The 14547-nt window shown below is 43.5% G+C and overlaps 1 protein-coding gene across 1 annotated transcript in view; it reads left to right on the plus strand.

Moving 5' to 3' along the window:
- Positions 1-4833: 4833 nt before the first annotated feature.
- The window catches only part of LMBRD1 (LMBR1 domain containing 1), an 83813-nt gene continuing 74099 nt past the window's right edge, over positions 4834-14547 (plus strand). The window contains exons 1-2 of the mRNA XM_030489484.1: positions 4834-4953; positions 5910-6086. Coding sequence (XP_030345344.1) covers positions 4879-4953; positions 5910-6086 — 252 coding nt within the window. The 5' untranslated portion in view covers positions 4834-4878. The remainder of the gene's footprint in view (positions 4954-5909; positions 6087-14547) is intronic.

Genomic DNA, 14547 nt, shown 5'->3' on the forward strand with positions numbered 1-14547 from the left:
AAGCAGCATGAAAGAGGACAAGACAAATCTCTGAGTCAAGGCAGGAAAAGAGGCACATGCACTACTGGAGTGTGGGGGAGAACAGCACCACAGGGACATCTACTAGGTTCATCATATAAGCCATGCTATCATAACCTGGCTGTTGGAAACATAGCACTGGTGTACACCCCTGCAGCCAAGACTAGATCTACTGATAATGAGGATCCCAAGCACTCAGCATGGCACCACACTATCTTCCTGCTGGGAGATGATCAGTAACTTTGGTATGAATGAGGCTACTTCACTGGCTGGCCCATACCACAACCTTCTCTCAAGCAATAACTCTCTGCAAAAAAAAATACACCTGTTCTTCTGGCCTCCTCTTCTATTTATGCAGAGCGAAGATGTTTCTTCTGCACTGGTGACCAATTGCCTCACCTCTTATTTCTTGACCCATGTTATCTCATTAATTAGTTTTAATAACCAATGTGCCTCATCAAGTTTTGTTCTGTGGTTGCTTATTTTCACCCCATGACATAACAACAAAATTGAGTAAAGTGCAGTTGACATGGGGCACTACAGACAGTAGCCGTCCTAGAAATTGTCTACAGTGACTGTGAAAGACAAATGTAGCCCTGGTATGCCAAGAAATGTCTAACCAATGTGTCCTCAAGGGTGGTCCTGTCGATGGACACTGAATACTTAGAAATCAAATACTCAAATTTATCTGTGAGCACCCTCTTACAGAGCTGTGTGAATACAGCCCTGAAAAACGTTAGTCTTAGGTTCCCCATGAATACTAAACAAGGGATGAAATTTCTGTCTCACATATGATGAAACAAGGGATGAAATATCCATCTCTGATATCACAGGAGTCAACAAATCAAGAGAACATCATTTTTAAGACTGAAGTTTATGGGACTTATGTTGGCACAAGGCACAAGAGAAAGGTAACTATTTGAATAATTAATAAAAAAATACTAACTTTGCTATTAAACTGTGGGGGTTGTACATTTTTATATGTACATGACACCTGCAGTGTCCCACCCAACAACAAAAAATTTGAAGTGGATCCTCTGAATTCTATTTTTAGATCATTCTTTAGATAAAGATCTGCTAATTTTATTAGAATAAAGGATAGAATGCTTTGAATTTATAAACTCTGAATTTTAAGGAACAACAACAAAAAAATTGTGATAGCTAGTGGTAACATGGCATTGAATTTCCATTTTGCCTACACTGTACATAAAACCATTGCTTCCATTCCAACAAAAACTGAAGTTCTCCCTTCAAACTATGAGTTACAGTAATCATTTTACACAAAGGGACATCAAATTTTTTTCACTGAAACCTTGAAAACCTTGCCTGTTACCCAATTAAGACTAGGTTAGCAATCATACTTCCCAGATAGGACTGGATCTGACAGAGCAATGCTAATTTCTTCAAAATCACCATTTACTGCAAAAATTTAGGAAGATTTTAACAGAAGACTCAGAGAGATTATTTTTCTGTTAGTGGGAAATACACAATTTTGGGGTTTGGGTTGTTGGTTTTTTTTTATTGTTTGTTAAACTACATAAATTCTTAACTGTTCAGAATAGATTTTTTTATCATGCTGAAGTTACTGTTACGGGTTATTTACTAAAGCAAGTTAAATATTTATGTAAAGATTTGTGGTACCATATAGCTACGGCATTTATTTATATTAACAGCAGCCTTAATTCTTAACTAGTTATGGGTCTCTGGTATTTCAATATTTTATTGACAAAGTTATGGAGTGCTGTACAAAACATAAAATCTTTATATACTCTAAGGGAAAATTACTCCCATTCCCACTTGGGAATAGTTTTTTTTTAATGCTTTAAGGTTTTTTTAATGCTTTAATTCTTTAAGTTTTTAATTCTTCATGGGTTCTAGGGCAATTCTGAATTAACACATACATCTTTCATAGTAATGACATCCAGGAAAACATTTTCTGTGGTAGAGATAATACATACACATTAATACTGATATATTAAAAAACAAAACAAAAAAAAAATCTAAGAGGACATACACTGTACAGTTATCTGTTTACTGACTTAGAACTAATTATAGTTATAAAGCATCTGCTGCTCTTCTCATCAGACTATGAGCCCACCTGGATTGCCTTGAACTGTCCTTCACTTGGCTCACGAGCACCACAGCCACTGCACAATCACCTGCCTGCTGCCTGTACCCTCACACCAAATGGAAACCCAGCGCAAGCATCTGCCCCAGGTATCACTCACAAGCACCACCACAGGCTATTGTCTCATATATGGCACTCGCAGCAAATTAAGGTTCAGCAAAGGCAAAAAACTCTCTGGGGTGAGGCTCTCACAGACCCTTCATCAACAGATCCCTTCTCGCGGGGCTGTAAGCCCATGACAACTCCCACCGGCTCTCACACTTAGTTCATGAGCAATGACACCATCACAAGCTCCTGGCACCCACACTGGCCTCACAGGAACTGGCAGCTTGCCACTCCAGGGCCAAGCTCCCCCTCTCCCAGTTCATCTCTTCTCACAAGGCTACAAAACAGCCTGAATTTCAACAACCTCAATTTCAACAACCTCATACCCAGCTCACACGTACCTTTGTTCTCACAGCAAATGGAAATATAGCAAAGGCATCTACTGCTTTGGGATGAGAATGTAGCCACTCCTGTACCCTGGCAGGTCCCTTCCTGCAGCTCTGTAAGCCCTTATATACCAAGGCTGATGAACTAACAAATCTCATGAATGTTTTCACCCCCGAGCCACCCGCACACCAAACAAAAACCTAGTGCTCCATGCTCCAGGACAAGGCTCTCAATCTACTGCTTTGGGCACAATCTGCAGTATCCTTTGCACCTGACCTGTATGAAGCATCCACAGCAAATTAAAGACTAAGACACTCTTAGAGGTGCAGGGAGCCTCTCCCATTCCCTGCACCACCAAGTGCAGATATAGACTAACTATTAGGAAAAAATTTTTCACCAAAAGGGTGATCAGTCATTGGAACAGGCTTCCCAGGTAAGTGGCGGAATCACCATCCCTGGAAGTGTTCAAAAAACACGTAGATGAGGCCCTGAGTGACATGGTTTAGTGGTGGTCTTGGCAGTCCTGGGGTAAAGGTTGGACCTGATCATCTTAAAAGGTCTTTTCCAACCTAGTTGATTCTATCATTCTATGATTTTTCAGTCCGTGCTTTCAAGGGCACGACCTCCCCTATGCACCACCTCTCCCCACACCGACTCCCTCTCCAGGGCCTCCCTCACACTGTCCCCTGCTCTGAGGTAAGGCATCACACCACAACCCCACCCGCAGGTCGTGTAATGCCGCCAGACGCCGTTCCCGCCTCCGCCGCCCGGCACCGCTGCCTCACGTTCCCCCTCGGTAGGCGTGGATCCCCCCTCAGCACCCACCGCTTAACTCAGGGGCACCTCAGGTCACCTGAAAGCCTCCTGCGCTCGACATCGCCCCGCCCTGTGCCCCTGAGTGAAGCAAGCCTGGCGCAAAGCCATCAGTGTGTGGGTGTCGCCCCGCCACGCTCACCTGGTGAGGCCCACCTGTGCCATGCACCCACCGGACGAGGCTCCCGCCGCCGGACCGCACCGCGCCCCCATGGCTCGGCCCCACGCAGCTCCTGCGCACGCTGCCATCACACACAGTCCCCCACCCCTAAACCTGCCCACGTGCGCGTCCCGACGGGCGCGAAACGCGAACAAAGCCTGCACACCTGCCATGCGCCTTTAGGAAGGTGAACGTTCCACAGGGAAGTATTTTAGGTACTTCTGATACCAAATTAAACAATTTTATTGTGTATAGAGACATAGTCATGGACAAAGCTACAAGGATTCTCATCTGGTCCTTTTGTTGCATGCTTTCCTTATTTGAGAATCCTTGTAGACACAGATTCTCTGGGCAACTTGTTCCAGTGCCTCACCACCCTACAGGAAGGAGGTTCTTCTTATAGGTTCCTTCTAATGCTAATAATTCTGTGATGTGGGCCCTCCCCCTTTCGAGAAGGCCTGAGAAACAGGTAAACAACTCCAAAGAAAAACAGATAAAGGAGCCTCTCAGGGTCATACATCAGCCCAAACAAGAACATGTAGTTAATCGGCAAGACTAAACACGCATTCCAATGCCCTTTAACTAACGGATTTCCATAAAAGGGTAAAATGAGTAGGGGTATTTCTCCCCCAGCGACCACCACCCCCAGAGACCACTCCTCAAACTCACAGCACCTGCCCCACAGCCTTATCTACCAAAACTACCATATGCATGAGTAACGAGGATTGGGCAGGGATTTTGCGGAATTATGACGAATATACATATAGTAAAGGTATTATGAGGTGCAAACTGTCTCTTCTCAGTGTGCGTGATACGCGGAGAGATCCCCATGCACCCAGTACCGTAACAAAGTAATGTCGGCTAACTTGTCATTCCGGTTAGTTTGTTTCCCGCGTTTCGGTGACGCTTTTACGAAGAAAAGCAACAATCAGAAAGTTGCACCTAAGAAGGGTGTGGGGGGATCACGCTGATGCGCCCTAACCCTCTCCCCATCCCTCCCCCCTCTTCCTGCCCCCGACTGCTGCGCTCAGTTGCGGGACGGCGGCGATCCCCGGGCGCGTGAGAGTCCCGTCACCGTTCCCCTCAGGCCGCGCCTCTCCCGCATCACGAACTACTGCGGCGGACAGCCCGTGCATGGCAAATCCCAACCACCAGCCCCTCGCCGCTGCTCGCTGCGCCCACAGCGGGACATGCGCGGACGGGACGGGCGCTGCCGCTGGGACACGGCGTCACGCGCGCCGCGCCCCGCAGCTTTCAGCCGCGTTCCCGCGGTGACGCGTGCCCGCCCCGTTAAAAGCCCCGCCTCGCAGGGGCGGGCGTGCTGTTGATGACGGAAGCGAAGATGGCGGCGGCCGCCTCTGAGCTGCTGACCGGATGGTGCCTCTTCGGTCTGGCGTTGCTGGTGAGAGGCGGCTCCCGCGGTCTGGCTGCCCTAACTACGGCACCCCTTATTCTCCGCTATCCCTGCTGGGCCTTTGCTTCTCCATTTTCGGCCTCTCGCTGTTACGGTTCTGGGCTCCCGCTTGGCCTCTTTGCTCGGGTTGTCCCACCAGCTGCCCCGGCAGTGACTCCTTCCCCGCAGCTCCCACCGGCGGTGGGGCCGTGGAGGTCGGCGGAGCGCGGAGCTGAGGGGGCGAGGCTGCTTCGCCTACCCGTAGTCAGTGCCGCTTGAGTGTGCTCCAGCCCTTCCTGTGTGTAAGCGCTGCTCTTGCTGTTGCTCAGACTGTGCTTAGCAAAGTACGGAGAATGAACTACGTGCCGTGAATGTAGCACTGAAGGATGTGGACCTGTTGGAGCGAGTCCAGAGCAGGGCCACGATGTTGAGAGGGCTGGAGCACTTCTGCTATGGAGACAGGCTGAGTTGGGCTTGTTCAGCCTGGAGAAGGCTCGGGGAGACCTTAGAGCAGCCTTCCAGCACCTAAAGCAGGGGGCTTATGAGAAAGCTGGAAAGCGACTTTTTACAAGGGCATGTAGGGATAGGACAAGGGGGAATGGCTTTAAGTTAAAAGAGGGTAGATTTAGGTTAGTAAGAATTTCCTTACTGTGAGAATCGTGAGGCACAGGTTGCCCAGAGAAGCTGTGGCTGCCCCACCCAGGCAGTGTTCAAGGCCAGGTTGAACGGGGCTTGGAGCAACCTGCTCTAGTGGAAGGTGTCCCTGCCCGTGGCAGGGGGGTTGGAACTAGGTGTTCTTTAAGATCTCTTCCAACCCAAATCGTTCTGTGATGCTTAGGGCTGAGGATAAAAGTCTGTTAATGCTCTGCCAGTCATGAATACCAAGACACAGGGTTTCACTTCAGTGCCTGCTTTCTGACATCCTCATTATTCAACTCATAACTTTCTTTTCTTGTGTGTTTCAGGCTATTCTAATTTTCTGTTGGGTTTATGTGCGCAAGTATCAGAGTCGGCGGGAAAGTGAAGTGATTTCTACCATAACAGCTATCTTTGCACTGGCAGTCGCTCTTATCTCGTCAGCGCTACTACCGGTGGACATCTTTTTGGTTTCATATATGAAAAATCAAAATGGTACATTTAAGGTATGGACTTTTAAAAATGTTAATTGCCTCTTCAGAAGAAGTACTTATCTTGAAAAGGGATGTTCTTGGGTTGACAGAGTGTTTTAAGCCAATGCTAATACCTGATCTAGTGCCTGAGTGTTTTGGAAAGCTGGAAACTAGTGCTGTGAAAACAACACTGAGCTTTGTTTATTATTTGAACTGGATTTCAGTTTTCATTTCTATTATCTATTTTTGATATTCTGCTAATTTCCAAATGCTTATACATTCTATTGTGCTGAGAAGAGTGTATATGCTGTCCTGAAAATATAAATAAATCTCTTAAATGTTGCTTTTTAGTACGTCATAGTGGGACATGGTAGAATGCAGTTTGTTGCTTCTATGCTCAAAACCAGATTGCATTGCCCATTTGAAGCTTAAAAATATTTTGGTTGGTTTTTTTTTTGTGAGAATTCTCTTATTGTGGCAGTGAAACATTGGGACATATAAAGACTTACTGTGTTACTCTACCTATAGTGTAAAGCCTGAGTTAATAAGCACTTTTTTAAAGAGGGAAAGCTGGAACAACCCCTGGGGAAGGGGAATACAGTAATATCTCTTCTTGGCTGATAGGGCCTGAACTGAACTACTGTTTTTGTAAACTTAAGCTGTAGGGGGTTGCTGTGCAAAATGAGTTCTTAATGGGATGAGTACTTGCTGTAGTCCGCTGTAAGTCTTTCTGAAAGTGAGAGTTCTTCCCAATGCTTGAAGTTTCAGCCTTTTTAATTTTCGAGGAGGGTTCTTGAAGGTAGTAATTTTGTGAGGACACCACCATTAGAAATAGGTCAAACTGAAGCATATTAATAACTTGAATAACTGCTCAGTTTGGTTTGGAGCCTACCTGGATCTGTAGTAAAAGATGTGATCCTGGAACAAATGAGAGAGTGGGCAGATGGTACATGCCTGTACATTAGACTAGAAGACTGTGTTTCCTTCCAGCCCTGCTTCCAAAGGAAAACCTAGTTCCTGCTAGATCCTTGATAAAGCTTTAGAACTAGCTTGCAGCCAATACAGTGCCTTTTGGCTGGTGCTCATGTAAATGCAAGTCATAAGAAGCTTTTGGAAATGAGCTGTGACATGATTCTTGGGATGTTTATTATTCAGTAGTAATACAGAACAAATTAAGCTTTTGCTTAATGCTGTTGTTAAAAGCTTGCTTATTCAGACCTTGTTTCTTCAGAATTAAAATGGATGTAGAAGGTGGAAGAAACCTTTTGTATGTCATGATACTAGCAGTTCAGTGCAAATAATACTACGTATTAAGAAATATATTGGGCGTGACTAGCTAGAGAATAAACAATGATGTAACTAGGCCTAGGTGAAAAAAGTGTGTCTGCTGAGGACCAAGCAGAACTACGTGTTGCGAAGGATACCTATTTTGTTAATGTATGTGTTCCCTGATTTGAGAAACAAACCTGTGATGAGAATAGGAGGCCAAATAGGGTCATGTAGTCCCTACAGCCATACAGGAAGTATGTTTAATAGAAGAAAAACTACTGTACTTGAACTGCTGTTTTACTTGTGCTGGGGTGGGTAGATTCTGTTTAAAAATTGTACCTGAAAGCAAGCTGTTATGTTGGTGATAAAGCTTTTCTCTCTTCAAAGTACCTTTTTGCCTATGCTTCTGAGGCATCTTGGTCCTGCTTAATTCCTAGTGTTTGTAGATGCTGCTCTTGGCCTCTTGAAATAAAATTGCTGCATGCTACCTTGCAGAAATTTTTTTTTTTTTTCCTCTCTTAAGGCTCAGATGAATGAGTTTTTAGCTTTGCAGCAATAGCATGAGAACTGATATTAATATGTTTGTCCAGCACAACTGTTGAAATTGGTGCAGAAATATTAATGTAGCCTTTCTGATAAAGTTGAGTGAAGTCGGTCAGAACACACAAACCTATATGTAAACACATATTTGGTAATCTCAGTTTAGGAGTAATGTCAGGTTAGGAGGTTCACAGCATCTAAATGTGAAATTTTCATGAATTGTTGAAGTTTTTAACTCTGTCCTGTGTTAACAGGCTTTTTTTTCCTGCTAATGTTTCACAAATAGGACAGGCTGGATTGGGTTCAGAATATTTCCAAGAGACTACTACCCTTTTCCTGGACCATTCTTTCAAGCTCAGCACCTCCAAGGCCCTATGTCTGATCTGGGGTCTGAAGGACTGTGACTCTGGCAAGAATCCTTTGTTTTTGTATGGCCAGAATGAGTAAGTCTTCTCTAGATGATTCTTCTCAGTGAATTTTTGAGGCGAATCCAGGTAGCAGATGTGGATAATGTTCTCTGTAGATAAATCATTAGTTCATCAAAAAACCTTCTAAATGGATTATTCCAGAGCTGATGCCAGAAGAGTAGTGGCAGTTATCCAGATCGTAGGTAAACACTTTTTTTGCTGTACATACTCTTTTCATCTACCTCTCCCAACTGTAATTCCCTGTGTCAGTGTTAGAGAGAAGAGAAAGTCAAGGATGCTCAACTTAAAAGGAAGTGGTACTATATTTGGACTTTCAGTTCATTTTTAATGCATCTGACCCTACTATCAACTTGCAGATATTCTTGAGGTTTTTCTGTGAACAGACTTGTAAAGAAGCATGTTATATTAATAGTAGAGGTTAAATTGAAGGCATTGTCTTATGGTTCAAAGTTCTCATTGTGATTTGTGTGTTCAGTGGCAAGTAAAGGTGTGTGTCCTGGCAACAAGGATTAGTTGAACTGTCTGAAGTGAGATACCCAGGCAGGTTACCTTTCTGTGAAGGCTGTCAAAATGATGCTGCTTTTTGAGTTTACTTAAAGCAGTGTTGTGTAGCCCTTTTCTGTCATGTGGATTTTTCTGAGGTGTCATCTTTGACAAGGGCCATATGGTATACCTTGATCAGCCTTTGATAACCTTGAGGTCCTGTCCATTTTGACAGGACTGTTGAACTTAACATACTTTTTCTACCTCTTTCAATTAAGACCAGTTTTTCTTCACTATAAACAAGTGGCTTCTGGCATTCGGTACCTGTTGGTCTCACTGTATTTTGTGAGATTTAACAAATACTATCTTAAAGCTTTAATAATGTGTTGAGCAGTTTTGATATTAGAAGGTTTTGCATAGTAGTCCTGTAGTCCTTTAGGGAAGGAGCAGTGGTGTATGATCATTATTCCTTTGTACTGCAGAACAGCTTTTCTGGAGGGCAGGATTACTTTGCTTCATTGTGCTGTTAAGTAGGAAAGCAGGCTTTTGCTTCTAGTACTAATCAAAAGAACTTTAGTATTATTTTGCAAGTGAAGTCCTGATAATATTTGCCAGAACCACTTTTATCTTGAAGGTTTTGTCTCTTTCCATTGACAGTGCTTTAATTTGTGCAGTGGACTTCAAATACATCCAGTTGGATGTGATCTGTTTGATCTGAAAGCTTGTTTGGTTTATAACAAGCACTTAGGAACAGAAAACCTCACCCTAGCTTAAAGACTTAAGATTGCTGCTGGAACCCAAGACCTCTGGGTCTGACTTACAAGTCTCATAAATATTTGTAACACAGCTGATCCTGTCTTGCAGCAGGAAGACTGCTTGAAACAAGGATGTTATCACCATGCTGGTTTTTTGGTGGTGTTTTTTTTAAATATCTTGTTGATGTGGCAGAAGACAGGGGAGGTGATGAGAATTTTTCTTTTTGAAATGTGTGGATTCTTGCTACTGTATGAAGTTAAGCCAGCGATATTTCTTTCAGTCTGGTTAGGCTGAACACCTGGTAAACCTTGTGTGTCTGTCTGAGCTATTAAAAGCCAGTTGTCTCCTTAATGATTCAAGTAGTAATGTCTGTTTAATGAGAGATCCTTTTTGCAGGCCATTCTGTTAAGATTTTGTATCTTTATGTAGCTGCTCAGAATACAGAATCACTAGATCTCTCAGATAGTTTTATTCTAGGAAGGTGTTAGCTGAGAAATCATTATCAACTGAGACCATGCTTCCTGTCCTGAGTAGGAATTACTAATCATGAAGTAGCAATACTTGACCAGATGTGGCTGAGATATGCATGGAGAATGTTATTCTCCATCTGGTGGTCAGAATCCTGGCTTTGTCCCATTTTGGACGTAACAGGCTGGAAGATCTGAGGCCTGGATATGAAGTTTCTTCATATCTAACCACGTTATGACCCACTCACCAGTCTTTGGTATTGCAGCTTCCTTATGTTGGCTAACCTTTGGGACAGGCTGATCAGCAGAATGACTGCTTCATCTACATTTGATGAAACATCGCAGATACTGAAATCTGGAATGTTACATCACTTTAGGCTGTATTAAGGTACATTTGCAGAGAGTGGGAGCCATCTTCACTGGCTACTCATGAAGTTGTTACAGAGTCCTTTAGTGACAGTAGAAATGTCTGCTTTAAGAGGGACAAAAGAATGAAATTCATGGCTATTCCCTCACCAAAAAGTGGGGCAGGTAAAAAATGTCAGATGAGCTTGTACTGCTTTCATTTGGGGAAGTTAACATATTTCAACTGCGCAGATAATCTAAGTCACAAACTCGACATAGTTGCTGGGAGAAGGAAGACTCTGCTTGATGATTACTGGGAGAAGCAAGTGTTCTTCGTAAGTGATTTTCTGTGAATGTAATTATAAAATCTTTCGAGGGAGCTTTGCTTTCGTTTAACATTTAGGTAAAACGAAGTGTCTTAAACTGCCTTTTTTATATATTTATATAGCAACATTTTATCAATATATTTAGTTTTTACACTCGCAACTGTATTTAAATTTCTTGATTCCATCAACATGGCTTGTGTTAAGAAATCCTTGAGAATAATACATCAATCTAGGCCATTGTACTTGTTGTACATATCTGTGCAAATTGTTGGTTCCCTTATCTATCGATGCAATGCACTTTTACAGGTATTTTAAAGGTGATAGGATGATGTATGCTTGCTAAACTGCATGGAACAGAATAAAGTACAGCAGAACAGTGCCGAATGCCTGAATTCTGCAGATCTGAAGAGAATTTGTGGTCACATTTCTGCATCTTAAGCTGCTCTTGAAGGCAGTAATGAATTCTCACCTTCCTAGTCTATTGTGTTTCTATGGTATTTGCTGTATATATTGTAGGCTTGGGCCGTAATGGGGGAAGAAGAAAACAGACTAGATGTAGAGGCTGTCGAGATGAGTTCTCAACTGAGTCCTGGATATGTGTGTCCAGTAAACTCATATACCTATCAACCTGAGATATCGGCACTGCTGCTGAGAATGTCAGAGCTCTGACACTCGCCAGGTAGCGGTTGTTCTTGCTTTTGACAAAGACAGTGCTGCTGTCGTGAGCTTTTTGAAACAGCTCAGATGAACTGGTTTACTGCTTTTGAGATGCTGATGATGTGTGCATATAGATAATTTGCCAGTAAGAATAAGGATTTTTACCTCAATTTGTGCAAATGCGGGCCTTCAGCAGCTGACTGAAAGTCACATAATAGATACGATATACTATTAAATTGGCTTGCATTACAGATTTCTTGTTCAGAGTAGTGTGAAGTTTGTAAGTTCAGGACCATGTGCACAGTGGTGAAATGCACCCAGATTTATCTTTTAATGTAAGATAACGTGAATATTTTAATATGCTGTAATATGTTTCCTAGTATATTAGGAGAGGATCAGGTTCGAGACCATCTTAAGAACCTGAATGTGCACAAGTCCATGGGACCTGATGAAATCCATCCACGGGTCCTGAAGGAGCTGGCGAATGAAGTTGCTAAACCACTGTCCATCATATTTGAAAAATCCTGGCAGTCAGGTGAAGTTCCTGATGACTGGAAGAAGGGTAATATAACCCCCATTTTCAAGAAGGGGAAGGTGAAATACGCAGGGAACTACAGACCAGTCAGCCTCACCTCTGTGCCTGGCAAAATCTTGGAACAGTTTCTCCTGGAAAACATGCTAAGGCAGATGAAAAACAACGAGGTGGTTGGTGACAGCCAACATGGCTTCACTAAGGAGAAATCCTGCCTGACCAATTTGGTGGCCTTCTATGATGGAGCCACGGAACTGATGGACAGGGGCAGAGCAGTTGACGTCATCTACGTGGACTTGTGCAAAGCGTTCGACACTGTCCCGCATGACATCCTTGTCTCTAAATTGGAGAGACATCAATTTGATAGATGGACCACTCAGTGGATAAATAACTGGCTCGATGGCCGCACACAAAGAGTTGTGGTAAATGGCTCGATGTCCAGTTGGAAACCTGTAACGAGTGGTGTCCCTCAGGGAACGGTGTTGGGACCGGTCCTGTTCAACATCTTCGTCGGCGACATGGACAGTGGGATTGATGCGCCCTCAGCAAGTTTGCCGACGACACCAAGCTGTGTGGTTGAGGGAAGGGATGCCATCCAGAGGGATCTTGACATGCTTGTGAGGTGGGCTGATGCTAACCTTGTGAAGTTTATCCAAGCCAAGTGTAAGGTCCTACACCTGGGTCGGGGCAATCCTGGGCACAGCTACAGGTTGGGCAGAGAAGAGGTTCAGAGCAGCCCTGCAGAAAAGGACTTGGGGGTGCTGGTTGACGGGAAGCTTAACATGAGCCGGCAGTGTGCGCTTGCAGCTCAGAAAGCCAACCGTATCCTGGGCTGCATCAAAAGAAGCGTGACCAGCAGGTCGAAGGAGGTGATCCTGCCCCTCTACTCTGCTCTCATGAGACCTCACTTGGAGTATTGTGTACAGTTCTGGTGTCCTCAACATAAGAAGGACATGGAGCTGTTGGAGCGAGTCCAGAGGAAGGCCACAAGGATGATAAGAGGGCTGGAGCACCTCCCATATGAAGACAGGCGGAGAGAGTTGGGGCTGTTCAGCCTGGAGAAGGCTGCGTGGAGACCTCATAGCAGCCTTCCAGTATCTGAAGGGCGTCTACAAGGATGCTGGGGAAGGACTCTTCCTTAGGGACTGTAATGGTAGAACAAGGGGTAATGGGTTCAAACTTAAACAGAGGAAGTTCAGGTTAGATATAAGGAAGAAGTTCTTTACAGTGAGGGTGGTGAAGCACTGGAATGGGTTGCCCAGGGAGGTTGTGGATGCTCCATCCCTGGCGTGCTCAAGGCCAGGTTGGACAGAGCCTTGAACCACGTGGTTTAGGGCAAGGTGTCGCTGCCCATGGCAGGGAGGTTGGAACTAGATGATCTTAAGGTCCTTTCCAACCCTTACTATTCTATGATTCTATTACTCAGTCTTGTAGACGACTTAATTTGAGCAACAACGTGAAAAGCAATTGCTATGTTTTAAAGATTTACATCTGTATACTGTTATAAATGTTATTAGTAATCCTTTTTCCGGAGTTGGAGGAGAAATATCCTTTTGGCATTTAAGCCCTGTTGTATTTTAGTTACTAGCTACCTCTTCCTGTAAAGTGGCTGTGACACTTCAGGTCTTATTACTGCTTTTCTTGCTTATTTGTGGTTGGTGTGGGTTTTGAATGTCTCTTCTTTGCTCATTGGAGAGATCTTCTTTGAATGCTTACTTGGAAGTAAATAGTGCCACCTGTTCAGTTCTGTCTTGCTTTTCCCTTAGGCATAATTAAAGCAATGCATTTCCATAATTTTTAACATGAGGGAATTTAAACAGTTTAATATTCTATGTATGTGTTCTTAAGATCAAATTCTTCTGTGGTGTATTTTCATACAAATGGCTAAAAATTTTTCAGTTGAAATGCTGTTGTGCTTGAGCCTGACAGTCTTCAAAGGTTAGGCTTATTGTATACCTGACAGGTACTTAAGGTGTTGCTTTTGTCCCTTCTACTAAAATATTTTTAATCCCTTCTTTTTGCAGATTAGATGACAAAATGCACGTATAATTTTCTACTCAAAGTCCAGTTGAATGCTAATATAATTTGTTTCAGACATTGAACTTTAAAAGCTCAATGTAAAGTGACCTACTGGAAGTCTCTTAATATAGTAACACAAAGGAAGGTGATGCTGATTTTTCTGAGATAACAGAAAAATGAGGTGTTTATGGTATGTCATCACGCCGGTATTCTGTTGGAGTTTAGGCAGTTCTGAGAGAACTGATAAAGCAAGCGTTAAATGTCTTTGAGTCTTACCATGTGCCCTCTTTAAAGAGTATCCTCACTTGCATCTTTCATATGCTCTGTATTAGTGCATGTATCTTTACAGCAACTGAAAGGGCTTGAGTTTATCAGTTTGAAAAAAGCCTACACATAGAAGTTGAAAGGAGTTTTGACAATACTGGACCCTTTCTTTTCTCACCAATTCAGTTATGTTGGCATGTCTCCAAAATTGTTAGCTTTTGAAGAATTTTCCTTCTGGATAACCACTTTTTTGATCTTGACTACACGTAGATTGGGCTACACAAGACTTGAACAATTCTGGCCTATGTTTAAGCTGTACAGGCAGGCTTGGATGTCTGGATTCAATCCCTGAGTTTGGCTGCCAACAATCATGTTACAAAACATTTAGCTTCCTTAAACCAAGAGTTC

Source organism: Strigops habroptila, chromosome 6 (genome assembly GCF_004027225.2).
Source record: "Strigops habroptila isolate Jane chromosome 6, bStrHab1.2.pri, whole genome shotgun sequence".
NCBI classification, from domain to species: domain Eukaryota; kingdom Metazoa; phylum Chordata; class Aves; order Psittaciformes; family Psittacidae; genus Strigops; species Strigops habroptila.